Source organism: Mauremys reevesii, linkage group 15 (assembly GCF_016161935.1).
Source record: "Mauremys reevesii isolate NIE-2019 linkage group 15, ASM1616193v1, whole genome shotgun sequence".
Classification (NCBI taxonomy): domain Eukaryota; kingdom Metazoa; phylum Chordata; order Testudines; family Geoemydidae; genus Mauremys; species Mauremys reevesii.
Genome location: NC_052637.1, coordinates 31,942,405 through 31,969,031, shown reverse-complemented (window position 1 = coordinate 31,969,031; position 26,627 = coordinate 31,942,405). Strand labels below are relative to the sequence as shown.

General features: G+C 51.3%; 2 protein-coding genes and 1 long non-coding RNA gene across 4 annotated transcripts; 1 reads left to right on the top strand and 2 right to left on the bottom strand.

Moving 5' to 3' along the window:
• The first annotated feature begins 970 nt into the window (after positions 1 to 970).
• On the top strand, positions 971 to 20,489 carry LOC120383397. Its single transcript, XR_005588440.1, has 3 exons — positions 971 to 1,244; positions 19,056 to 19,260; positions 20,379 to 20,489. It is a non-coding gene; the product is annotated as an uncharacterized LOC120383397 (long non-coding RNA).
• Positions 1,236 to 11,448, bottom strand: LOC120383396 (CMRF35-like molecule 3). The gene is made up of 7 exons (XM_039501494.1): positions 11,260 to 11,448; positions 9,972 to 10,325; positions 7,271 to 7,472; positions 5,031 to 5,146; positions 3,595 to 3,647; positions 2,694 to 2,849; positions 1,236 to 1,508 (listed from the first exon to the last, which is right to left on the bottom strand). The coding sequence occupies exons 1-7, from the start codon at positions 11,297 to 11,299 to the stop codon at positions 1,353 to 1,355; spliced, it is 1,077 nt and encodes a 358-aa protein (XP_039357428.1). The 5' UTR covers positions 11,300 to 11,448; the 3' UTR covers positions 1,236 to 1,352.
• LOC120383395 (CMRF35-like molecule 3) lies at positions 12,271 to 26,416 on the bottom strand. Of its 2 annotated transcripts, XM_039501492.1 has the most exons (7): positions 26,269 to 26,416; positions 24,999 to 25,337; positions 22,792 to 22,936; positions 20,357 to 20,472; positions 18,571 to 18,623; positions 15,265 to 15,420; positions 12,271 to 13,667 (listed from the first exon to the last, which is right to left on the bottom strand). In XM_039501492.1, the coding sequence occupies exons 1-7, from the start codon at positions 26,414 to 26,416 to the stop codon at positions 13,512 to 13,514; spliced, it is 1,113 nt and encodes a 370-aa protein (XP_039357426.1). In that variant the 3' UTR covers positions 12,271 to 13,511. The 2 variants fall into 2 exon arrangements, with proteins under 2 accessions (XP_039357426.1, XP_039357427.1); XM_039501493.1 differs by lacking the exon at positions 15,265 to 15,420.
• Between the last annotated feature and the right edge of the window lie 211 nt (positions 26,417 to 26,627).

Genomic DNA, 26,627 nt, shown 5'->3' with positions numbered 1-26,627 from the left:
TCTAATATGTTTAAAACTTCTGGGAAAACCTGAAAATTTTCAAATGAATGTTTGAACAAAGATTTTTTTTTTGTAATTTCTCATAAGGAAAAATGTCTGTTTTCTGACCAGCTCCACTTTGTCCTACCCACAACTGTCATGTCTCCTGTCCCTATTTAGATTGGAAACACTTTGCAGCAGGGGCAGTCTCTAATTTGGTATTTGTACAGCTCCCAGCACAACTAGGCCCTGATCTCTATTGAGCCCTCTTGTTACTGCAGAGCTAGAAATAATTAGCAAGAACAATGGCAGCCAAAGTTGCACCCCAACACATGTCTCAATCCAAAACTGTTAACACATGGAAATCAAAAGCTAAGAGGAAAGGCTTTGGCATTCTTTCCACATCTGCATTGCCTGTAGGATTGGGAGTTCCGCACTTCAGCCTTCAAGGCTTCCGCTTCCATTTCTAAACAACCAAATGCAACATGTAGCCAATGTCAGCAAACTTGCACCCTTAACAGTGAGCTCATATGTGTTTCTATCAAGAGCTCAGCACCTCTGACTGTCACATGGCCCATGCACTTGGCAAGGTCGTTTTGCCTTAGCACAGTCAGGTGCTTGTTAAGGTTTTGTGGTTGGAGATAGTGACTGGGGGCTTGTCTACACTTGAAAGGCTGCAACAGCACCAGTGTAGCTGCGCCCCAGTAGTGTTTGAGTGTAGACCCAACCTATCGCCAGTGGGAGGGGTTCTTCTCTTGATAGAGTTGTGACTAGAAAGTTACAAACTACTCTCTAGGCAAATACCCCCTCTGTAGAACTGATCTTTGGGCAATTACCATGTGAGGAGCAACAATGTGGCCAAAGGACAGAGCCCAGAGTGTCTTAGATTTCTTGCAAAATGGAAACATTTTTCATTACACAAGGGACAAGTAAATTATGCTCAAAGTTCATGTTCTGGAGTTTAGATTTTGTCTCTTCAATGAGAATTTTATAAAGTAAAGGTTTAAAACGCCTGTTAAACTGAAAACATCTGACAACTCCGTAACCATAGAGCCACGTTTCTCTCCTGTCCTGCTGACCAGATCCTGGGGAGTTTCATTGTATGTAAGCCCAGCCATTGGCTCTTTGAACTCACTCCTCACAAGAGAACAGCAGCTGTTTAATTCCATCAGGCCACCTGTCCGTCGGACAAACCCACAGACTCCAGTTCCAGCTGAGTGTGTCCGTAAATCACCTGCCTACAACAGCTGCTGGAGTTTGTCCAGGTCAGATTTGGTTCTAAACCCTGTTGCTTCAAATTTTGCCAGGTCGGGATCAAGCAGCTTGGATAAGGACTATGCAGCCTCCATCCCCACTCTGCCTCATATCCAGGGTTAGTGTTTGGTGGGCTGCTTCACAGGGCTGTACAGGGTTTCCTCAGGGGGCTTGGCTGGGCGAGTTGTCTTGCGGCGCTGCTCCACGTTGGCATAGATGGGCTGCTGGTCGGGGGTGGAAATCGTCACAGTGACATAAGAAACCTCTTCTGACCCCTGAAATAAAAAGCACATTGATCAGAGGGAAGAAGCTAGAATAGGAGCTCAAGTATCTGCAGCTGAGCAGCCCCTGGCTTCATGAACTTCAGCGGGTCCCTTTAACCAAGTGACTTGTCTGGGCTGTGTATTGAGGACTTGTCTCTGAGATCCCTAAAGTACCTGTGGACGGGTGTATTACCCCTTTCAGCCAGAGCAGTCTGGGGGCAATAGGGAAGCCCTGCCCTGCGGCTGAGCTATATAAAGAGGAAAAGGAAGCAAGGGTGAGACCAGGGAACTGAAACCCAACTGCATGTTGGCTATCCCAGGCCCCAAGTCACTAGTCTGAGCTGGGCCCTACATGCTCTGTTCTCAGTCAGGGCTCTGAGGTAAAGGTCTTGTGAACTGAGCTATGTGGCTCCTCTCCTGAGCTGGTGTCTAGGGAAAAGACCAACTTCCTCCTGGAATGCTGAGGAAACTAGAAACTCTGCTGGCTGGGGTTAGTTGGGGGGCGTCTCAAAGGGGACGTGTTTGTCTGGTAGCTTGGTGTTGGCCTGCCCAGCACTCTAAAGAACTGTTCCTGTTTCTGCTATTGGCCCCTGTCCTGAGAGGGTGCAGGGGGCTCTGTGGTGTATGGGGTAGAGGAGAGCAGAGGAAAGAATCATTCTTCTAGAACAGGGGTTCTCAAACTTTTGTCCTGGTGACCCCTTTCACATACCAGCCTCTGAGTGTGACCCCCCTTATACATTAAAAACACTTGTTTATATATTTAACACCATTATAAATGCTGGCAGCAAAGCGGGGTTTGGGGTGGAGGCTGATAGCTCCCGATCCCCCATGTAATAACCTCACGACCCCCTGAGGGGTCCCAACCCCCAATTTGAGAACCCCTGTTCTAGAACAACTGAGTAGGTCACCTAGCCTACCCAGATGCTAACACCAGACAGCTTCCTATGCTGTGGGCCTACCCTGCCACTCTCACTCATGCAGGTCACCTCCATTGAAGTGCTTGGGACTATTTGTCTGAGTAAGGGCTGCAGTCTCGAGTCCAGTTTTAAATAAGTCCAGTTTATCTTAAGTCTGCAAAGCTGGCAGGGAGGTGAGTTCCCTGCCTTGTTAAGTGTTTCCCGCTGAGCCCTGAGTAGGTGATCACAATTTAGCTGCAGCTCTGAGCTCCTCAGGACAGCTCTTGCATTTTCTTCCTACCTGACAGTGGGGCTGGATTTCCACATAATTGCAGTCAGAGTTCACTGAGTTAGGAAGGATCTCAGCATTGCTGTAAAATCCTGTTTGGTCAGTGGCTGTAGGAGAATCTATAACCACATACTCTGGGCTGCTGCCTGCTGCATTGTTCTCAACCACCTGAAACGAAGGTGAGCTGAATTCAGCGCAAGGAGATACATGAGGGCTCTGTGTCTTAGTCAAATTGACAATGTAGCTATTGGGATGGCAGCTGGGGTGGAAATAAGGCACCTCTTGTCATGGGATCTCCTCACCTGCTGAGGATGATCTAAAGCTGCAAGTGGGCCAGATCAAGAGATTTTAAAGGCAACGAATTTGCTTATATCCTAGTGTAATAAATCCACTAAATAAAGCGGTAAATCCACTTTCATTTGGAGTCCCAGCCTGGGAACATGGACATGGGAACTAAGGGGTCAGCAGGTTCTGGGTGTAAAGATGTTGACTTTCAATGAGGCATGTGCATAGATTTGTACACACCTAACCTAAACAAATATGGCTCTGCCCATAGGAAGGACCCCCCGCTGGCGAAGATCGGGAACGGAAGAAGCTCCAGGGGCCCGGGCCCCGCAAGAGTTTTCTGGGCCCCCCAGAGCGAGTGAAGGACCCCGCTCCAGGGGCCCCGAAAAACTCTTGTGGGGGCCCCGGCGGGACCCGGGGCCTGGGGCAAATTGCCCCTCTTGGCCCCCCCCTCTGGGTGGCGTAGAAATGTTACTGGTGGAAGCTAAAAATCCCAAAGGGAGCTGTAAATTGATGTAAGAGCCACAATGGCAACTCTTCACCACCCAAGATTTGCTGACTTTGGGGCAGGTTTGCTCTGGTAGAGGGGTGCAGCGTTGTCTGAATGCAGGAGAGAATCTGGCCTTACCAAATTTGACAGGTTGATGTTCTTGTCCCTCTGCACAGATGCTCCTGAAAGCTCTGGATGAGACAGAAAAGAGATCAAATTAGAGCCAAGTTACAGGAACAGGTCAGAGGGTAACTGCGGCTCTCACAGCTTTGCAGTTCTAAGTTGCAGGGCTGACCTGTAACTGTTTTTCAGGGGACCCACACACTGAGTCCAGGTTAACTCCGTGCTGCCCGGCCACTGATCCAAAAGGAAATGGGTCTGTTCTCTAGCTGCTAACTGAGATCCAGCCGACTGCACCAGTCAGTGACAGCTTTCCATCACCTGCACAATACAGGCCTCTGAACCAAACTCCAGCTTCTCTTTAGACTCAGTGCGGACCTAGGCTACTGAACCAAACCAAACAGGGACATGTCAGCATAAATCCATCCAGTCAATACAACCAAACTTGAAAAGATCCTTCGGTGCTAGGAAAAGATCCCCCATGAAAATAGTCTCTTCTACAGGAATGGTCCGAAACGCCACAGCTTACAACAGCTGCGCTCCATGGTCTGAGGCAATCACCGGAGAGTGCTGTAATGTTTTTAGTAAGAGTTGATCCTGTGGAGCTGACTGACCCTGAAATGATCCTGGACTGATCACCTGAGCTCTCAAGCCAGGTTCCCACGTAGTGACACAGGGAGTGAAAAGGAAGGAGACCTTGGTGACTAGGATTGGACTCTGGTACCCTTTCTTAGGGTAGCACCTTTACTCCACAGGGAGTCCCACTGATTTCAGTGATGGAGTAAGCAGCTACTCAGCATGGGCGGGGGGTGTATATGCAATTTAGAGCTGGGCAAATAATGGATAGAGGGGAACTGACAACTTCAAAACATTTAAATCCATTTTTTTCAGGTTAAATGAAACGTTTTGTTTAGATAAAATTGAAATGTTTCCCTTTGGTTTTGATCGTTTTCAACATTTGATTGTTTTTACACAGTTTTTGAAACAAGAATTTGTTTCAAATTGAAAAACCCAAATATTGGTATTGCTGAGTCTGCATTTTCTCTGAAAAACAGTTTTGGTGGTAAAACTCTTCCCAGCTCCAACCGAGATGTAGAACAAACACCATAACCAGAGTTCTTTGCAGACTTGGACAGTGTTGCACACGGGTCTGTCAGGCATTTCAGACATGCTCTGTTGAGCTCAGCAGGGTGCAATGAGCAGAGAAGTCACTTAGTGGCAGAGGTGCTGGAACAATGTGTATAGTGCGGGTGCAGAGAGCCATTGAACCAAACTGTAAACCCTGTATATGATGGAAACCACTTCCAGCCAGGGGGTGCGGCAGCTCCCCTATTTCCAGCCCCTGTGCTTAGTGGAGTTCTGGACTTTCCTGTTTGGGAAGAGGGAGGGAAGGAGAGAAGAAGCAAGGATCAGAAACACGGCTCATTGGAGGACATGTGCAGGATTTCACTTACCTTTTTTCCTCTTCTTGGACACTCTCACCAACATCACAGCAGCGAGCAGAAACAAAATGAGAAGCAGCAGGACGCATGGTAGCAGGATGTGGAGGAGAATGTTTGACTGTGGAGCCCTGTTGGAAAAAGAGAGAAGGTCTGTTTCCCACTTTCTCCTTCTACTGCTAATTCAGCCAGGAGCAACTGTGTGTTTGCAGCAGGCCCACGGGTCCAGCAGATTAATATGCTCGTCCAGGCTAAATCTAACTCAGGTCACCTACCAAATGAGTTTGGCACCTGTACCAAATATGTACAAATGTGAGTAGCCAGCAAGATCGTGCAGTCTGTAGGAAGAGTCTGATGCAGCAGGCATGGTCTGTGCCCTGTGCATGTGTTGTCTGCCCAGGTCACAGAAACTTTGAGGATGAAGCTTTGTCTGGACCCCTCAGGTGGGTTGGTCACACCCAGCCACCCCGTCCTGCCCAGCTGACGCTAATGTGTAGCTGATGCTGGGTGGGGCAAGTTTAAGGATGTCCAAGGCTGTGTTAGTCTGGCCATTTTCCTCACCGCCTGGCTCATTTCTCATGCACAGTATTGTATCTGGACACTATCTCACGCTGCATGGGAGTGTGCTTAGCCAGCTACTTAACTAACTTCATCTGTCCCTTTTTTAAATCTTGTCTTTGAAATGAGCACCAGCCTCTTGGTACAGCTGATAAATATGTGGTATAATTAACTTGTGGTGAGTTTTGTTCCTTCTTCGGTATTTTCAGGTCCAGTCCTACAAACATTTTAAGCAAATACTTAACGTTCTAAACATGCGTAAAGTTAACCAAGCATGTGCAAGGGTTTGCAGGAAAAAGGCCTTAGACATTTTGGTTTCCTTTAGGTTTTTTCCTGGCACCAGGGATTCTGGAGGTTTAATCCACTTTTTATTTTAGCCGATAGAAACCTTATTTTGTTTAAAGGGACAGCGTCAGATCATACCAAAGACCAATAGATGTTTCCATGCATCGTTTTAAATTCCAGTGTAAATAAGTAAGGATGCCCCTTGCAGCGCTGGCATCTGGCAGCCCAAACCTGGCAGGATGAAGCTAGTCAGTGCATGGGCTAGAGTGGAACTAATTAGAAGCAAAAGTGAAACTGACCAGTCGGTTTCATTCTGGAAGATGCTCAGAGCTCAAAAAGTGAACAAAATATACAGGGAAAAGATCATTTGATTTTTAAAATTCTTAGTTTGAAATATTTTGGCTCTAGATCTTGCAGCTTGTCTACAGCTGGAGCTTGTTCAGCGCTGATTCGGCCGCACCCTTTGCTCACTCCCCATGTCAGGAATAGATCGTATAGACCAGGATGTAGATGTCCCTGGGACTAGTCATGTGACTCAAATGGCCCATGTGCCTGCGCGCTGGCAGGGGCAGACTCTCAGGGGTGGTGCAGGAAGTGGGAGGAACAAGCTGTGAGGAGGGAAATGAATGAGGAAGGGGGACGGTTACAGCAGTGTGACCACATGGCTTCCCAGCAGGCAGGGCACGTCTTAGTGGTTTAATGGGGGAGGGTTGTAATCAGATGTGACCTGACAGAGCTAAGCACGTGCAGCATTTTAAGCACATGAGCAGCCCCACTGAACTGCAGAGAAGGAAGAGGGGTCACGGTTATAGCCCAGAACAGCTTCACTTGTTCCTGCAGCCCAGGCAGAATGACTGTTCTGTAGGGTTTAGCCCAGGCAGCTCCACATGCCAGGAGACAGCTCATGGTTAGGCTGTAGGGGGGAATGAGAGAAGACAGAGGAGCAGGGTTTAGTGTCCTGGCCTCACAGATCAGAGATCTCATGTGCAGAGGCAGAGACAAGTTGTGATTTTTCCGGTCTCAGACATGATGTCCGGTGAAATGCAATACTGAGCTGTGAGGGAAGAATAAGGGGGTCTATACACCCTGACGTTGCACTGATTCCAGGGAGCTGGCAGCCCATAGGGCGTGATCCTTCCAGCCCAGACAGACCTTCTTGTGTGGTGGGAGCTCACTCTAGTGTCCTTAAAGTAGCTGCGTAGCTGTTGCTTAGACTTTGTGGTTTGGGCTGTCATCACGCCTAGGGGTCAGGTGTGAGCTTGAGAGCCCAGACTCCAATGTCTGCACAGCTATTTTTAGCACATTATCGCAAGCCCCATGATCACCAGTCTGTGTACCCAGGCTGGACGCTCGCACCCAGCTGCAGTGTAGACGCACCCATAAGTGACTCTGGCTGGAGCACTGGTACTCACACCAAGGAAGTGGTATCCTGGTTAGTGGAGAAGCTGGATTTCCCTTCCTCAGCAGTTGTGCAGATGGAAGTAGATATTGACGTGGAAGAAGCTGGTTGCACTGTCGCTGACGATGTCGCTGATGATGACCTTTCTGTTGAATTAGGGGAAGAATTAGCTGTCGCTGATGATGACCTTTCTGTTGGGAGTGGAGAAAAAGTAGCTGTGGATAAAAACAGACTCAGTAAATCAGATTTCCCCGGATGAAATGCCGTTTTCTCAATGGCACTAAGCATTCTTGTTCCTAAAAACAAGGTTTAGGCTTCAAGAGAAACAGGGGAGGGATTCTCCTCTCTGCCGAGGCCCCTGCAGGCTGCTCCCATGGGGTAGAGGGGCCCGGAAAGCCCTGCAGTCACCAGCGCAGAATTGCCCCAGCAGAAGAACTGCGTCAGGCTGCAACAAGTGGCCCTGTGCTGCCTCCCACCAGTGAAAACACTGGCTGGGGGAGGCATATCTCACTTAGGGCCATAGAAACTCTCTGCTTCTGGGGGATGCAGAGTGGTACATGGGCAGCCCGTGGGGGCAGGTTGTGGGAAATTAGAGCAGCTGCTCCTCTACCTAGTGCACCTGACGGCTCAGAACTGGAAATACACCAGGGTGACTTAAAGCCACTTTGCCCCCCTCCCCCAGGGTGCACCGCCCAGAGGCAGAGCAGAGAATTTTAGCCACAGATTCTTCCCCTCTGGCCAGCCCATGCTTTGCTGAACAAACACTCCAACAACAGAGTTAGTACATCCACCCTCGCTGTTCTCTTTGCCCCTCTCTCTCTGGCTGATACCCACGGCAGTGGCTGCAAGATGAAAGAAACCAGGGAACAGGCCATCAGCTGGTGAAAGCTGCCAGAATCGACAGCTTTTTAGAAAATGTGTAAACGGTCTCTGCTTTTCACTCATGCCCCTTTATCTGGTTTAAGTGCAGTGAGGAGTCTCTGTGTCCAGATGCTGAATCAGGGCAGAGCCCCCCCTGCCTGGCAGAGACACTGGTTACTGATTTCCCTGCCACAGTAAGTAAACAATGCACCTTGCTACGCTCCTTCCTGGGGCACTGTCTGCACTGGGGGGTGCAGCCTGGCAGGATCAAGGATCACAAGTCAATCCATGTAGATTTCAGGGCTGGAATTGGACTCCACTAATGGGAATTCTTTATGAATGTGAGATTTGTGTATTGGGTATGGAGGGGGTGGGACGACTAAAGGGCAGGGCCAATATTTATATTTCCCCTTAACCAGTGGGGTAGGGCATAAAGCTGGGGGGCTGGTCCCCACAAAACATCAGCCCTCCCCTAAGAACATAAGAATGGCCCTACAGGTCAGAGCAATGGTCCACCCAGCCCAGTATCCTGTCTTCCGACAGTGGCCAATGCCAGGTGCTTCAGACGGAATGAACAGAACCGGTAATTATCAAGTGATCCATCCCCTGTCGCCCATTCCCAGCTTCTGGCAGACAGGGGCTAGGGACACCATCCCTGCCCATGCTGGCTAATAGCCATTGATGGACCTGTCCTCCATGAACTCGTCTCATTCTTTTTTTAACCCTGTCACAGTGTTGACCTTCACTGCGAGTCATAGAATCATAGAATTCAAGATCAGAAGGGACCATTATGATCATCTAGTCTGACCTCCTGCAAGATGCAGGCCACATAAGCCGATCCACCCACTCCTTAGCAAGCGACCCCTGCCCCATGCTTCGGAGGAAGGTGAAAAACCTCCAGGGCCATTGCCAATCTTCCCTGGAGGAAAATTCCTTCCCGACCCCAAATATGGCGGTCAGCTGAACCCCGAGCATGCGGGCAAGACTCTCCAGCCAAACCCTCTGGAAAAGGTTATATCATACCATTGACCCATTGTACTATTTACTATTGACCTATTGACTATTGACTAAACCCGTTATCCTATCATACCATCTCCTCCATAAACTTATCTAGCTTAATCTTAAAGTCATGGAGGTCCTTCGCCCCCACTGTTTCCCTCGGTAGGCTGTTCCAGTATTGCACTCCCCTGATGGTTAGAAACCTTCGTCTAATTTTGAGCCTGAATTTCCTGACTAGTGAGGAGTTCCACAGGTTGACACTGTGAGTCTTTTAGTCACTTGGAACTTCCCCATTCCTGTCAGCAGCAGTGATACCCAGACCCCACGGCTACCAGCTCCTGTCCTCTCCTGGTTCAGGACGAGTCCCACGGGGCCCTAACAGCCCCGCCCTCGGGAACCAAAGCCGTGTTACCCATCAAGGCTCCCCCTTAAACCCGAGCGAGTGGCTGGGAGCTCAGTGGGCCGGACATACACAATCTATGATGGGAACTGCCCAGGGTGAAAGCAGAGCCCCTCCCCCACTGGAAACCCCCCTCCACACCCGGGACACGACCCAGTGCAGGAGGAAACTGCCCAGCAGCGTTATTCACAGGTGCTGCCGGCCGGCCTGGGGGAGGGGCGCTCACCGTGTTCCCTGGGGCGAGCGCGGGGCGGGGCGCTGGGAAACGGGCCGGGATCTAAACCGGACTCTCCAGGGCAGCGCCTTGATTGACACCCCGGTGCCCCCCCCCCGTGCCCAGCGCTGCAGCCCCGCAGAGCCCAGAGGCTTCGTGTGTCCAGAGCGCCGGACACCGGCCTGCCTGGCTGCGGGCCCCGCCCCCCGCGGTACCTGCAAGAGCCGCGCCGGGATTTACCTGGGGAGACGGTGAGTGTCACAGTGTCCGTGGGATCAACTTCCCACTTCTTCACTACCCCGCAGTGGTACGTGCCGGCGTCTGCCGGTGTCAGGTTCCCCACGGTCACGGTGAACGCGCGCTGGGTGCGATTGTCTCGGATGGAGACTCCGCCCCGCCTCACCTCCGCCTCCGACCCATCGGTCTCGACGATGTAAAGCCCCTTGGAACAGCGCCAACTTCCTGCCCAACTTCCTCCGTCCCGGCACCAGAACTTCGGTTTATCCTCATCGCCCCAGTCGTACCGGCACCGCACCGCCACCGACCCGCCCGCGGGGCCGTGCACTGCCCCGGGGCCCGTCACCGCCCAGCAGCCTGCGAGGGACAGAGACAGTGAGACCCGGGGCGCCGCTTCCGTCTGAACAGACACAAAACGCCCCCGCGCCCCGGGGAACGTTGTGGCGCCACCTGAGCCCCTGACACGTGACCCGAGGGGAAGGGCCTGGCACTGCTGGGAGATGGGGGGACCCGCCTCATGGCCGGCCGGGCAATAACCCCCCAGAACAATCCCTCCCCCCACAGGTTTCCGCTCACACCCCCCCCCTCTCAGAGTCCGTGATGTGACACTGGCTCAGCGGGATCCCCGGTCCCCTTCCTTCGGGCTGGGTCCGTCATCACTAACCCCCGGGGAGAGACACCCCCCAGGGGAGTTTCCCCTCCCCCAGTGCCTGAGCCGGGGCAGGGAGAAGTATCCGCTCGGCAGGAAGCGCAGCGGGTCGCTGGCGCTCAGAATAACCCACAGCAGAAAACGTGTTTGCAGGATCATAGGGGCTGCAGCAAGTCTGGACCCCCCGTAACTCCCTGACGGAGCATCACGGGGCAATGTGGGGTCAATGTAACCTCACACAAACCCGTCATGGCCTCAGAGAGAGACTCCGGGACAGTCCCGTCGTCCGCTTCTGGGCTGGGACGTTTTGGTAACTTACAAATGTAAAGCACCGACCTGCAGTAGCTTTACCAACAGGGGATCGCTGTGAAAAAGCTCCTACTGAATGAGCAGCTACAGGAACCATAAGGACGGAGCCGTTCAAATGACACCTGCCCCGAGCGAGAGGCAGGTACTTTCGCAAAGGCACAAAATTCCAGTCTCCGGGAGCGGTGCTCGGGGGTCCCGCAGGCTCAGGGGCCGTTCCTGGAATCCCTCCTCAGCAGCCGCTCCCCATAACATACACGTGGGTGTGCGGGGGGCCCGAGGAGGAACAACGCTGCCTGTTTCTGCTGGTGCATACGCAGCTCATTGGTGCCTTACCTGGGAAAAGCATCCAACCCAGAATGGGGAAAATCTTCATTGTTCTGCCTCTCCCCACTGCCTGGTGGGACGTAGATTCCAGGTGAGTCTCCAGGAAAATCCTTCCTTTGTGTTATTGGGAAGCACCGGGTCCGGGTTTCTCCTGTAGGTGTTTGCAATGAAACAGCCTCTCTAACTAGTTCTTTCACGGAATGGTTCCTCTTATCTACCCTACCTCACTTCCCTCGGAAACACTAAGGGGGAAGTGGCTGGTGTCTTACTCAGTGCACGGTGGTTTGATAGCAGTGGTCAGGGTGTTGTTCTGTTTTTGTTTGGTGATTTTGTTTGCAAGCACCATGGCCTATTACCGGGTCTGGTGGAAAATGGAAGCTGCAGTAGGAAGGAGTTCTTCAAATCTCCGTGGATTTCCACCATCAAACCCTTCATTTTAAACAAGCAAATATTCTCAGTCTTCTCTTATTTGGCAGATCTGCCCTGGGCAGTGTGTAAACCACCTCCCTGCTGCCCAGTGACCCAGCCCAGACTTACAGAAAATGGGCAACATCCGCAATAACAGCCACAGAAAATGAACCCGTCCAGTGGCACCAGATGCCTCTTAACGTTTGAACGTTATTCTTAGATCAGGTTGAAAGGTTTCGTGTGGAAAGTTTTCCTGCTGCTGAACAATGTGTAATTGAAACTGAAACCTTTGTGGGAAAATTCCAGTGAAGTGTGTTTGTTTTCCAGCAGGCAAATTTGAGATGAATTTTGTTTATTTTGAACCAATGTTTCAAAATTAAATGAAAATGTTAGTTTTGTTTGGATGTGGATTGCTTCCTTTTCGTTTTTTTTGGGGAAAAAAATGAAGTGAAACAATGCTTTAAGTCAAATAAAAAAGCTGGTTCAAAATGAAAACTCTTGTTTCTAATACGTTTCAAACTTCTGGGAAAACCTGAAAATTTTCAAATGAATGTTTGAATAAAGATTTTTTTTTGTAATTTCTCATAAGGAAAAAAGCCTGTTTTCTGACGAGCTCCACTTTGTCCTACCCCCAACTGTCATGTCTCCTGTCCCTATTTAGATTGGAAACACTTGGCAGCAGGGGCAGTCTCTAATTTTGTATTTGTACAGCTCCCAGCACAACTAGGCCCTGATCTCTATTGAGCCCTCTTGTTACTGCAGAGCTAGAAATAATTAGCAAGAACAATGGCAGCCAAAGTTACACCCCAACACACATCTCAATCCAAAACTGTTAACACATGGAAATCAAAAGCTAAGAGGAAAGGCTTTGGCATTTCTTTCCACATCTGCATTGCCTGTAGGGTTGGGATTCCACACTTCAGCCCTCAAGGCTTCCGCTTCCATTTCTAAACAACCAAATGCAACATGTAGCCAATGTCAGCAAACTTGCACCCTTAACAGTGACCTCATATGTGTTTCTATCAAGAGCTCAGCACCTCTGACTGTCACATGGCCCATGCACTTGGCAAGGTCGTTTTGCCTTAGCACAGTCAGGTGCTTTTTAAGGTTTTGTGGTTGGAGATAGTGACTGGGGGTTTGTCTACACTTGAAAGGCTGCAACAGCACCGGTGTAGCTGCGCCCCTGTAGTGTTTGAGTGTAGATCCAATCTATCACCAATGGGAGGGGTTCTTCTCTTGACAGAGTTATGACTAGAAAGTTACAAACTACTCTCTAGGCAAATACCCCATCTACAGAAGTGATCTTTGTTGCTCCTCAAATGGTAATTGCCTAATGTGTCCAAAGGACAGAGCCCAGAGTGTCTTAGATTTCTTGCAAAATGGGAACATTTTTCATCAGACAAGGGACAAGTAAATGATGCTCAAAGTTCATGTTGTGGAGTTTGGATTTTGTTTCTTCAATGAGAATTTTATGAAGTAAAGGTTTAAACTCCTGTGAAACTGAAAACATCTGACAACTCCGTAACCATAGAGCCACATCTCTCTCTTGTCCTGCTGAACAGATCCTGGGGAGTTTCATTGTCTGTAAGCCCAGTCATTGGCTCTTTGAACTCACTCCTCACAAGAGAACAGCAGCTGTTTAATTCCATCAGGCCACCTGTCCATCGGACAAACCCACAGACTCCAGTTCCAGCCGAGTGTGTCTGTAAATCCTCTGCCTACAACAGCTGCTGGAGTTTGTTCAGGTCAGATTTGGTTCTAAACCCTGTTGCTTCAAATTTTGCCAGGTCGGGATCAAGCAGCCTGGATAAGGACTATGCAGCCCCCATCCCCACTCTGCCTCATATCCAGGGTTAGTGTTTGGGCGGCAGCTTCACAGGGCTGTACAGGGTTTCCTCAGGGGGCTCGGCTGGGCGGGTTGTCTTGGGGCGCTGCTCCACGTTGGCATAGATGGGCTGCTGGTGGGGGGTGGAAATCGTCACAGTGGCATAAGAAACCTCTTCTGACCCCTGAAATTAAAACCTCATTGATCAGAGGGAAGAACCTAGAATAGGAGCCCAAGTATCTGCAGCTGAGCAGCCCCTGGGTTCATGAACTTCATCGGGTCCCTTTAACCAAGTGACTTGTCTGGGCTGTGTATTGAGGACTTGTCTGTGAGATCCTTAAAGTACCTGTGGACGGGTGTATTACCCCTTTCAGCCAGAGCAGTCTGGGTGCAATCAGGAAGCCCTGCCCTGTGGCTGAGCTATATAAAGAGGAAAAGGAAGCAAGGGGGAGAACAGGGAACTGAAACCCAACTGCTCGTTGGCTATCCCAGGCCCTAGGTCGCTAGTCTGAGCTGGGCCCTACATGCTCTGTTCTCAGTCAGGGATCTGAGGTAAAGGTCTTGTCAGGGCCGGCTCCAGACCCCAGTGCGCCAAGTGCGCGCTTGGGGCGGCATTTTGCCGTCAGGGCGGCAGGCAGGTCCAGCGGACCTCCCGCAGGCATGACTGCGGGGGTCCGCTGGTCCCACGGATCCAGTCGACCTCCCGCGGGCATGAATGCGGACGGTTGGCTGGTCCCGCGGCTCGGGTTGACCTCCCGCAGGCATGACTGCAGATGCTCCACCGGAGCCGCGGGACCAGCGAACCCTCCGCAGCTGCGGGAGGTCCACCGGAGCTGCGGGACCAGCGGACCCTCAGCAGTCATGCCTGTGGGAGGTCCGCTGGTCCCGCGTCTCTGGTGCACCTCCCACAGTCATGACTGCTTGGGGCGGCCAAATTCCTAGAGCCGCCCCTGGGTCTTGTGAACTGAGCTATGTGGCTCCTCTCCTGAGCTGGTGTCTAGGGAAAAGACCAACTTCCTCCTGGAATGCCTTAGAAACTAGAAACTCCGCTGGCTGGGGTTAGTTGCGGGGCATCTCAAAGGGGACGTGTTTGTCTGGTAGCTTGGTGTTGGCCTGCCCAGCACTCTAAAGAACTGTTCCTGTTTTTGCTATTGGCCCCTGTCCTGAGAGAGTGAAGGGAGGTGCAGGAGGCTCTGTGGTGTATGGGGTGGCTCTAGAGGAGAGCAGAGGAAAGAATCGTTCTTCTAGAACAGGGGTTCTCAAACTTTTGTCCTGGTGACCCCTTTCACATACCAGCCTCTGAGTGTGACCCCCGTTATACATTAAAAACACTATTTATATTATTTAACAGCATTATAAATGCTGGAGGCAAAGCGGGGTTTGGGGTGGAGGCTGATAGCTCCCGATCCCCCATGTAATAACCTCATGACCCCCTGAGGGGTCCCGACCCCCAGTTTGAGAACCCCTGTTCTAGAACAACTGAGTAGGTCACCTAGCCTACCCAGATGCTAACACCAGACAGCTTCCTATGCTGTGGGCCTACCCTGCAACTCTCACTCATGCAGGTCACCTCCATTGAAGTGTTTGGGACTATTTGTCTGAGTAAGGGCTGCAGTCTCGAGTCCAGTTTTAAATAAGTCCAGTTTATCTTAAGTCTGCAGAGCTGGCAGGGAGGGGAGTTCCCTGCCTTGTTAAATGTTTCCCGCTGAGCCCTGAGTGGGTGATCACAACTTAGCTGCAGCTCTGAGCTCCTCAGGACAGCTCTTGCAATTTCTTCCTACCTGACAGTGGGGCTGGATTTCCACATAATTGCAGTCAGGGTTCACTGAGTTAGGAAGGATCTCAACATTGCTATAAAATCCTGTTTGGTCAGTGGCTGCAGGAGAATCTATAACTGCAAACTCTGAGCTTCCACCTGCTGCATTGTTCCCAACCACCTGAAACGAAGGTGAGCTGAGTTCAGCGCAAGGAGATACATGAGGGCTCTGTGTCTTAGTCAAATCGACAATGTAGCTACCGGGATGGCAGCTGGGGTGGAAATAAGCACCTCTTGTCATGGGATCTCCTCACCTGCTGAGGATGATTTAAAGCTGCAAGTGGCCCAGAGCAAGAGATTTTAAAGGCAATGAATTTGCTTATATCCTAGTGTAATTAAAAACACTTTCATTTGGAGTCCCAGCCTGGGAACATGGACATGGGAACTAAGGGGTCAGCAGGTTCTGGGTGTAAAGATGTTGACTTTCAATGAGGCATGTGCATAGATTTGTACACACCTAACCTAAACAAATACAGCTCTGCCCATAGGAACTGGGTATTTCTATCCAGTCCCTTGTCACTGCAATCTGACTGGATTGCGGGGGAGGGGAGGCAGCACCTTAATGATGTCACAGCCATGCACAGTTTCCAGTAGAATGGTCCTAAAATCTCATCCCGCTCAGAAAAAATAAAAATCCCTCCACCTGCTGGGGCTGATTGATGGGCAAAACGCCAGGGGAATGTCTAAATCTAGATGAACAACGTTGCACGGGGTCCTGGGGTTTGGAAAATCAACCAGGGACTCCCAGCAGAAGAGGTGTCTGGGAGCCCCTGGGGCTCAGGGGCAAATGAAAGGGCCTGGGGCTCCGGCCGCTGCGGGGAACCCCGAGCTTTGCCGGGCTGGGGCAGGGATTTAAGGGGCCCAGAGCTCCTGCCGCTGTGCAGAGCCCCAAGCCCTTTATATCCCAGCCGCAGCCAGGATTCAAAGGGCTCTGGGCTGCTTGCAGCCGTGGGGAGCTCTGAGTCCTTTAAATCCTGTCCCCAGCCTGGCTGCCGGGATTCAAAGGGCTCTGGGCTGCCCACGGCTGCGGGCAGCCCAGAACCCTTTCAGTCCCCACCGTGGAAGCCGGTGCGGTCCAGCACGGTGTACTGGCTCTTGTCGGTAGGCCGGACCGGACCGGACCGGACTGGCTTACTTTCACCTCTGTATGTCTACCATTTAGGGCACTGGTGGGCAACCTGTGGGCCACATGCGGCCTATCAGGGTCAGCTGATTGTGGGCCGGGAGACATTTTGCGGACATTGACCGTTGGCAGGCACGGGCCCCCCGCAGCTTCCAGTGGCCACAGTTCGCCGTTCCCGGCCAATGGGAGCTACGGGAAGTGGCAGGCCCCAGTCAACATCCGCAAAATGTCTTGTGGCCAGCAATCAGCTTACCCTGGTGGGCAGCATGTGGCCTGCGGGCTGCAGGTTGCCCACCACTGCTTTAGTGTGTGGCAGGACCATGAGAGGCTTGGTGAAAAGTTTCTATTGAGGCATTTACATTGTTAGCTTGGCCTGTCTTCCATGAAATTCCTGGTCTGTAATTTATTCATGAGCAATTTGTTGCAAGTTGAAAAGTTTGAGCTGTTATGATTGGATAAATGGGTCATATGGTACAATTCTCAGTTGGCGAGCATGATCCATAGCGCTGATTCCCCTGGTGAATACTCATGCTTCCAAATTCAAAATGTGCTTTTCTGTGAATATTCTGCAATATTTAGAATAATAGATTATTAGGGTTGGAAGGGACCTCAGGAGATCTAGTCCAACCCCCTGCTCAAAGCAGGACCAATCCCCAAATCCCTAAATGGCTCCCCTCAAGGATTGAACTCACAAGCCTGGGTTTAGGAGGCCAATGCTCAAACCATTGAGCTATCCCTCCCAAAAGCTTATTTGCTTAAAATGAATTGTTTAGTCAAACATTCCTGCTTGTAGAAAACTTGATCCCTAGGGTATCTGCAGAAAGGAAATGCTAAAGGGACACGAACAGGGTTGAAGTAAATTAATTTAAAAGTTTGGGTATTTGCAGGCCATTAATTGCTTTATTTCTTCCTGTGACATTGCACACGATATGATTTTATGAAAATATGCTAATGAGTGTGAATATAATGTAACTGGCATATGCTTCATGCAAAAGGGCTCTTGTAAGGTATCATTACAAAGCTTATAATCTACTGAGAGTGGTCATCCAATTTGTATAAATGTATAATTCTTGTATCTGAAACTAGGAATATAAAATATAACTCATTATAATTTTAGCAAAGTATGGGCCATTAATGGTGGCTTGGAATCTTGATGGATCCCATAAACCAGGACAATTGGTTGTAAATGGCTCTGTTTACTTGTATATCTTCCTGTATACGTGTGTGCTGGCAAGTGGGTAATGAAGTTTTACTGTGACATGTGATCATGTCGCCTGAACTGGAATCCATCTTTAACCTGGTGCTCTTCCATTTAGAAGGAGGGCTGGGAACCCAGAGAGGGACAAAGGATTCTCGCCTTGTGCAAAAGATATATAAGGGTGTGGAACAGAACAAAGGGGGCGGCAGTCATGAGAAATCCCCTAGCTACCACCTGAGCGGGAACAAGGACTGTACCGGGGAAAGGATTGGGCCCAGACTAGAAAGGAGTCTAGTCTGTAAAAGAAGCTTATTGGAACATCTCTGAGGGTGAGGTTTCATCTGTAATTGGTTTCTTACTGTTTTTGGCTTAGATTTACATTTTTTTTATTTTGCTTGGTAATTTACTTTGTTCTGTCGGTTATTACTTGGAACCATTTAAATCCTACTTTTTATATTTAATAAAATCACTTTTTGCTTATTAATTAACCCAGAGCAAGTAATTAATACCTGGGGGAGCAAACAGCTGTGCATATCTCTCTATAAGTGTTATAGATTATGAACAATTGATGAGTTTACTCTGTATAAGCTTTATACAAAGTAAAACAGATTTATTTGGGGTTTGGACCTCATTGGCAACTGGGTGTCTGGGTGCTGGAGACAGGAGCACTTCTTAAGCTGTTGAGCCTGCAGCTGTTGGGGGACGTGGTTCAGACCTAAGTCTGTGTTTGCAGCAGGCTAGCGTGTCTGGCTCAACAAGACAGGGTACTGGAGTCCCAAGCTGGCAGGAAAACGGGCTCAGAGGTAGTCTCAGCACATCAGGTGGCAGTCCCAAGGGGGTCTCTGTGACCCAACCCATCACACTCTCCTCCCCCACACCTGTGATATTACACTTCTCTAGGACAGCATTTCAGAGGTGATGTTACCAGGACATATTATGATTTGCCTTACCAAATTTGACAGGTTGATGTTCTTGTCCCTCTGCACAGATGCTCCTGAAAGCTCTGCATGAGACAGAAAAGAGATCGAATTAGAGCCAAGTTACAGCAACAGGTAAGGGGGTAACTGCGGCTCTCACAGCTTTGCAGTTCTAAGTTGCAGGGCTGACCTGTAAATGTTTTTCAGGGGACCCACACACTGAGTCTAGGTTAACTCCGTGCTGCCTGGCCACTGATCCAGAAGGAAAGGGGTCTGTTCTCTAGGTGCTAAATGAGATCCAGCCGACTGCACCAGTCAGTGACAGCTTTCCATCACCTGCACAATACAAGCCTCTGAACCAAACTCCAGCTTCTCTTTATATTCAGTGCGGACCTAGGCTACTGAACCAAACCAAACAGGGGCACGTCAGCATAAATCCATCCAATCAATACAACCAAACTTGAAAAGATCCTTCAGTGCTAGCACAAGCTCCCCCATGAAAATGGTCTCTTCTGCAGGAATGGTCCCAAACACCACAACTGACAACAGCTACGCTCCATTGTCTGAGGCAATCACCGGAGAGTGCTGTAATGTTTTTAGTAACAGCTGATTCTGTGGAACTGACTGACCCTGAAATGATCCATCGCTATCCACACACCGCCAGATCTTGGACTGATCAGAGCTCACCTGAGCTTTCAAGCCAGGCTCCCACGTAGTGACACAGTGAGTGAAAAGGAAGGAGACCTTGGTGTCTAGGATTGGACTCCGATACCCTTACTTAGGGTCAGGGCCGGCTCCAGACCCCAGCGCGCCAAGCACGTGCTTGGGGCGGCGTGCCGCGGGAGGGCGGCAGGCGGCTCCGGTGGACCTCCCACAGGCATGCCTGCGGAGGGTCCACTGGTCCCGCGGCTTCGGTGGAGCATCCGCAGGCGTGCCTGTTGGAGGTCCACTGGAGCCGCGGGACCAGCGGACCCTCTGCAGGCACGTCTGCAGCAGGTCCACCGGAGCCGCGGGACCGGCTACCGCCAGAGTGCCCTCCGCAGCGTGCTGCCGTGCTTGGGGCGGCGCAATTCCTAGAGCCGCCCCTGCTTAGGGTAGCACCTTTATTCCACAGGGAGTCCCAGTGATTTCAGGGATGGAGTAAGCAGCTGCACAGCATGAGGGGGGTATGTGCATATGCAGTTTAGAGTTGGGCAAAAAACGGATAGAGGGGAACTGGCAACTTCAAAACATTGAAATCAATTTTTTTTCAGGTTAAATGAAACGTTTTGTTTAGGTAAAATTGAAATGTTTCTCTTTTGGTTTTGACCGTTTTCAACATTTGATTGTTTTTTACACAGTTTTTGAAACAAGAATTTGTTTCAAATTGAAAAACCCAAATATTGGTGTTGCTGAGTCTGCATTTTTCTCTGAAAAACAGTTTTGGTGGTAAAACTCTTCCCAGCTCCAGCTGAGATGTAGAACAAACACCATAACCAGAGTTCTTTGCAGACTTGGACAGTGTTGCACACGGGTCTCTCATGCATTTCAGACATGCTCTGTTGAGCTCAGCAGGGTGCAATGAGCAGAGAAGTCACTTAGTGGCAGGGGCACTGGAACAATGTGTATAGTGGGGGTGCAGAGAGCCATTGAACCAAACTGTAAACCCTGTATATAATGGAAACCACTTCCAGCCAGGGGGTGCGGCAGCTCCCCTATTTCCAGCCCCTGTGCTTAGTGGAGTTCTGGACTTTCCTGTTTGGGAAGAGGGAGGGAAGGAGAGAAGCAGCAAGGATCAGAAACACGGCTCATTGGAGGACACATGCAGGATTTCACTTACCTTTTTTCCTCTTCTTGGACAGTCTCACCAGCATCACAGCAGCGAGCAGAAACAAAATGAGAAGCAGCAGGACACATGGTAGCAGGATGCGGAGGAGGATGTTTGACTGTGGGGCCCTGCTGGAAAAAGAGAGAAGGTCTGTTTCCCACTTTCTCCTTCTGCTGCTAATTCAGCCAGGAGCAACTGTGTGTTTGCACCAGGCCCACGGGGTCCAGCAGATTAATATCCTAGTCCGGGGTAAATCTAACTCAGGTCACCTATCAAATGAGTTTGGCACCTGTACCAAATATGTACAAATGTGAGTAGCCAGCAAGATCGTGCAGTCTGTAGGAAGAGTCTGATGCAGCAGGCATGGTCTGTGCCCTGTGCGTGTGGTGTCTGCCCAGGTCACAGAAACTTTGTCTGGACACCTCGGGTGCGTTGGTCACACCCAGCCACCCCGTCCTGCCCAGCTGACACTAATGTTTAGTTCATGCTGGGTGGGGCAAGTTTAAGGATGTCCAAGGCTCCGTTAGTCTGGTCATTTTCCTCACCGCATGGCTCATTTCTCATGTACAGTGTTATACCTGGACACTATCTCACGCTGCATGGGAATGTGCTTAGCCAGCTACTTTCACTAACTTCCTCAGTCCCTTTTTTTAATCTTGTCTTTGAGATGAGCAGAAATGAGCAGCAGCCTCTCTGGTACAGCTGATAAATATGAGCTTTAACTAACTTGTGGTGACTTTTGTTCATTCTTTGGTATTTTCAGCTCCAATCTTACAAACATTTTAAGCAAGTACTTAATGTTATAAACATGTGTAAAGTTAAGCAAGCATGTGGAAGGGTTTGCAGGATAAAGGCCTTAGACATTCTGGTTTCCTTTAGGTTTTTTCCTGGCACCACGGATTCTGGAGTTTTAATCCACTTTTAATTTTAGTGGATAGAAACCTTATTTTATTTAAAGGGACAGCGTCAGATCATACCAAAGACCAACAGATGTTTCCGTGCATTGTTTTAAATTCCACTGTAAATAAGTAAGGATACCCCTTGCAGTGCTGGTATCTGGCAGCCCAAACCTGGCAAGATGAAGCTAGTCAGTGCATGGGCTGGAGTGGAGCTAATTAGTAGCAAAAGTGAAACTGACCAGTTGGTTTCATTCTGGGAGATGCTCAGAGCTCAAAAAGTGAACAAAATATACGGGGAAAAGATCATTCGATTTTAAAAATTCTTAGTTTGAAATACTTTGGCTCTAGATCTTGCAGCTTGTCTACAGCTGGAGCTTGTTCAGCGCTGATTCAGCCGCACCCTTTGCTGACTCCCCTTGTCAGGAATAGATCGTATAGACCAGGATGTAGATGTCCCTGGGACTAGTCATGTGACTCAAATGGCCCATGTGCCTACACACTGGCAGGGGCAGACTCTCAGGGGTGGTGCAGGAAGTGGGAGGAACAAGCTGTGAGGAGGGAAATGAATGAGGAAGGGGGACGGTTACAGGAGTGTGACCACACGGCTTCCCAGCAGGCAGGGCACATCTTAGTGATTTAATGGGGGAGGGTTGTAATCAGATGTGACTTGACAGAGCTAAGCACGCAGGGCCGGCTCCAGACCCCAGCATGCCAAGCGCGCGCTAGGGGTGGCATCCCGCGGGAGGGCGGCAGGCGGCTCCGGTGGACGTCCCGCAGGCATGCCTGCAGAAGGTCCCCTGGTCCCGCAGCTCCGGTGGACCTCCCACAGACGGGCCTGCTGAGGGTCCGCTGGTCCCATGGCTCCGGTGCTTGGGGCGCTGCAAATCCTAGAGCCGCCTCTGTAAGCACGTGCATCATTTTAAGCGCATGAGCAGCCCCCCTGAACTGCAGAGAAGGAAGAGGGGTCACGGTTATAGCCCAGAACAGCTTCACTTGTTCCTGCCGCCCAGGCAGAATGACTGTTCTGTAGGGTTTAGCCCAGGCAGCTCCACATGCCAGGAGACAGCTCATGGTTAGGCTGTAGGGGGAATGAGAGAAGACAGAGGAGCAGGGTTTAGTGTCCTGGCCTCACAGATCAGAGATCTCATGTGCAGAGGCAGAGACAAGTTGTGATTTTTTCCGGTCTTGGACATGATGTCTGGTGAAATGCAATACTGAGCTGTGAGGGAAGAACAAGGGGGTATATACACCCTGACGTTGCACTGATTCCAGGGAGCTGGCAGCCCATAGGGCGTGATCCTTCCAGCCCAGGCAGATCTTCTTGTGCAGTGGGAGCTCAGCCTAGTGTCCTAAAAGTAGCTGCGTAGCTGTTGCTTAGACTTTGTGGTCTGGGCTGTCATCACGCCTAGGGGTCAGGTGTGAGCTTCAGAGCCCAGGCTCCATCACAAGCCCCACGATCACAAGTCTGTGTACCCAGGCTGGGCGCTCGCACCCAGCTGCAGTGTAGATGCACCCATAAGCAACCCTGGCTGGAGCACTGGTACTCACACCAAGGCAGTGGTATCCTGGTTAGTGCTGAAGCTGGATTTCCCTTCCTCAGCAGTTGTGCAGATGGAAGTAGATATTGATGTGGAAGAAGGTGGTTGCACTGTCGCTGACGATGACCTTTCTGCTGGGGGTGGGGATGAAGTAGCTGTGGATAAAAACAGACTCAGTAAATCAGATTCCCCAGGATGAAATGCCGTTTTCTCAATGGTACTAAACATTCTTGTTCCTAAAAACAATGTTTAGGCTTCATGAGACACAGGGGAGGGATTCTCCTCTCTGCCGAGGCCCCTGCAGGCTGATCCCATGGGGTAGAGGGGCCCTGAAAGCCCTGCAGTCACCAGGGCAGAATTGCCCCAGCAGAAGAACTGCATCAGGCTGCAACAAGAGGCCCTGTGCTGCCTCCCACCGCTGAGAACACTGGCATGGGGTGTGCCAGGCTGGAGGGGGGGAAGGCATGTCTCTCTCTATCCCTCAGGGCCATAGAAACTCTCTGCTTTGGGGGATGCAGAGTAGTACATGGGCAGCCTGTGGGAAATTAGAGCAGCAGCTCCTCTACCTAGTGCACGTGACAGCTCAGAACTGGGAAGACGCCAGGGTGACTTAAAGCCAACTGTGCCCCCCTCCCCCAGGGTGCACCGCCCAGAGGCCGAGCACAGAATTTTAGTCACAGATTCTTCCCCTCTGGCCAGCTCATGCTTTGCTGAACTAACTCCAGCAACAGAGTTAGTACATCCACCCTCGCTGTTCTCTTTGCCCCTCTCTCTCTGGCCGGTACCCACGGCAGTGGCTGCAAGATGAAAGAAGCCAGGGAACAGGGTGTCAGCTGATGAAAGCTGCCGGAATCAACAGCTTTTTAGAAAATGTGCAAATGGTCTCTGCTTTTCGCTCATGCCCCTTTATCTGGTTTAAGTTCAGTGAGGAGTCTCTGTGTCCAGATGCTGAATCAGGGCAGAGCCCCCCTGCCTGGCAGAGACAGTGGTTACTGATTTCCCTGCCATAGTAAGTAAACAATGCACCTTGCTACGCTCCTTCCTGGGGACCCTGTCTGCACTGGGGAGTGCAGTCTGGCAGGATCAAGGATCACAAGTCAATCCATGTAGATTTCAGGGCTGGAATTGGACTTTACTAATGGGAATTCTTATTGAATGTGAGATTTGTGTATTAAGACAGGTTAAGGGGCAGGGCCAATATTTATATTTCCCCTTAACCAGTGGGGTAGAGCATGGGGGGGGGCTGGTCCCCACAAAAGATCAACCTTCTCCTAAGAACATAAGAACGGTCATATGGGTCAGACCAATGGTCCATCTAGCCCAGTATCCTGTCTTCCAACAGTGACCAATACCTGGTGCCCCAGAGGGAATGAACGGAACAGGTAATCATCAAATGATCCATCCACTGTCGCACATTCCCAGCTTCTGGCAGACAGAGGTTAGGGGCATCCAGAGCATGGGGTTGCATCCCTGCCCATGCTGGCTAATAGCCATTGATGAACCTGTCCTCCATGAACTTATCTAGTTTTTTTTTTAACCCTATTATAGTGTTGACCTCCACAACATCCCCTGGTGAGGAGTTCCACAGGTTGACACTGCGAGTCTTTTAGTCACTTGGAACTTCCCCATTCCTGTCAGCAGCAGTGATACCCAGACCCCACTGCTGCCAGCTCCTGTCCTCTCTTGCTTCAGGAGGAGTCCCACAGGGCACTAACAACCCCACCCCGGGAACCAAAGCCGCATCCCCCATCAAGGTTCCGTCTTAAACCCGAGTGAGTGACTGGAAGCTCAGTGAGTAAAGCGAGTCAGCAGGCTCCAGAAGAAGGGATGGACACACAATCTATGATGGGAACTGCCCAGGGTGAAAGCAGAGCCCCTCCCCCGCTGGAAACCCCCCTCCACACCCAGGACACGACCCAGTGCAGGAAGAAACTGCCCAGCAGCGTTATTCACAGGTGTTCCCAGCCGGCCTGGGCGAGGGGCGCTCACCGTGTTCCCTGGGGCGAGCGCGGGGCGGGGCGCTGGGAAACTGGCCGGGATCTAAACCGGACTCTCCAGGGCAGCACCTTGATTGACACCCCGGTGCCCCCCCCACGTGCCCAGCGCTGCAGCCCCGCAGAGCCCAGAGGCTTTGTGTGTCCAGAGCGCCGGACACCGGCCTGCCTGGCTGCGGGCCCTGCCCCCCGCGGTACCTGTAAGAGCCGCGCCGGGATTTACCTGGGGAGACGGTGAGTGTCACAGTGTCCCTGAGATCAAGGAGCCCAGACCTCACTACCCCGCAGTGGTACGTGCCGGCGTCTGCCGGTGTCAGGTTCTCCACGGTCACGGTGAACGCGCGCTGGGTGTGATTGTCTCGGATGGAGACTCTGCCCCGCGTCACCTCCGCCTCCGACCCGTCGGTCTCGACGATGTGAATCCCATCGGAACAGAACCAACCTCCTGCCCGACACCAGAACTTCTGATAATGCCCATAGCCCGCCCGGTACCGGCACCGCACCGCCACCGACCCGCCCGGGGGGCCGCGCACTGCCCCGGGGCCCGTCACCGCCCAGCAGCCTGCGAGGGACAGAGACAGTGAGACCCGGGGCGCCGCTTCCGTCTGAACAGACACAAAACGCCCCCGCGCCCCGGGGAACGTTGTGGCGCCAGCTGAGCCCCTGACACGTGACCCGAGGGGAAGGGCCCGGCACTGCTGGGAGATGGAGGGACCCACCTCATGGCCGGCCGGGCAATAACCCCCAAACAATCACCCCCCCCACAGGTTTCCGCTCACCCCGCCCCGCTCTCAGAGTCCGCGATGTGACCCTGGGTCAGCGGGATCCCCGGTCCCCTTCCTTCGGGCTGGGTCCGTCATCACTAACCCCCGGGGAGAGACACCCCCCAGGGGAGTTTCCCCTCCCCCAGTGCCTGAGCCGGGGCAGGGAGAAGTATCCGCTCGGCAGGAAGCGCAGCGGGTCGCTGGCGCTCAGAATAACCCACAGCAGAAAACGTGTTTGCAGGGTCATAGGGGCTGCTGCAAGTCTGGACCCCCCGTGAACCCCCTGACGGAGCATCATGGGGAAATGTGGGGGCCAATGTAACCTCACACAAACCCTTCATGGCCTCGGAGAGAGACTCCAGGACAGTCCCCTTGTCCACTTCTGGGCTGGGATGTTTTGGTAACTTACAAATGTAAAGCACCAACCTGCAGTAGCTTTACCAACAGGGGATCTCTGTGAAAAAGCTCCTACTGAATGAGCAGCTACATGAACCGCAAGGAGCCGTTCAAACGACACCTGCCCCGAGCGAGAGGCAGGTACTTTCGCAAAGGCACAAAATCCCAGTCTCCGGGAGCGGTGCTCGGGGGCTCCTGAAGGCTCAGGGGCCGTTCCTGGAATCCCTCCTCAGCAGCCGCTCCCCATAACACACACGTGGGTGTGGGACGGGCCCGAGGAGGAACAACAAGGCCTGTTTCTGCTGGTGCATACGCAGCTCATTGGTGCCTTACCTGGGAAAAGCATCCAACCCAGAATGGGGAAAATCCTCATTGTTTTGCCTCTGCCCACTGCCCGGTGGGACGTGGATTCCTGGGGATATCGATAATCCTTCCTTTGTGATACTAGGAAGTACCGGGTCCGGGTTTCTCCTGTAGGCATTTGCAATGAATCAGACTTTCTAACTAGTTCTTTCACGGAAGGGTTCCTCTTATCTGCCCTACACTCGCAAACACTAAGGGGGAAGTGGCTGGTGTCTTACTCAAGGCATGGTGGTTTGATAGCAGTGGTCTGGGTGTTCTGTTTTTGTTGGGTGATTTTGTTTGCAAGCACCATGGCCTATTACAGGGTCTGGTGGAAAATTGAACCTGCA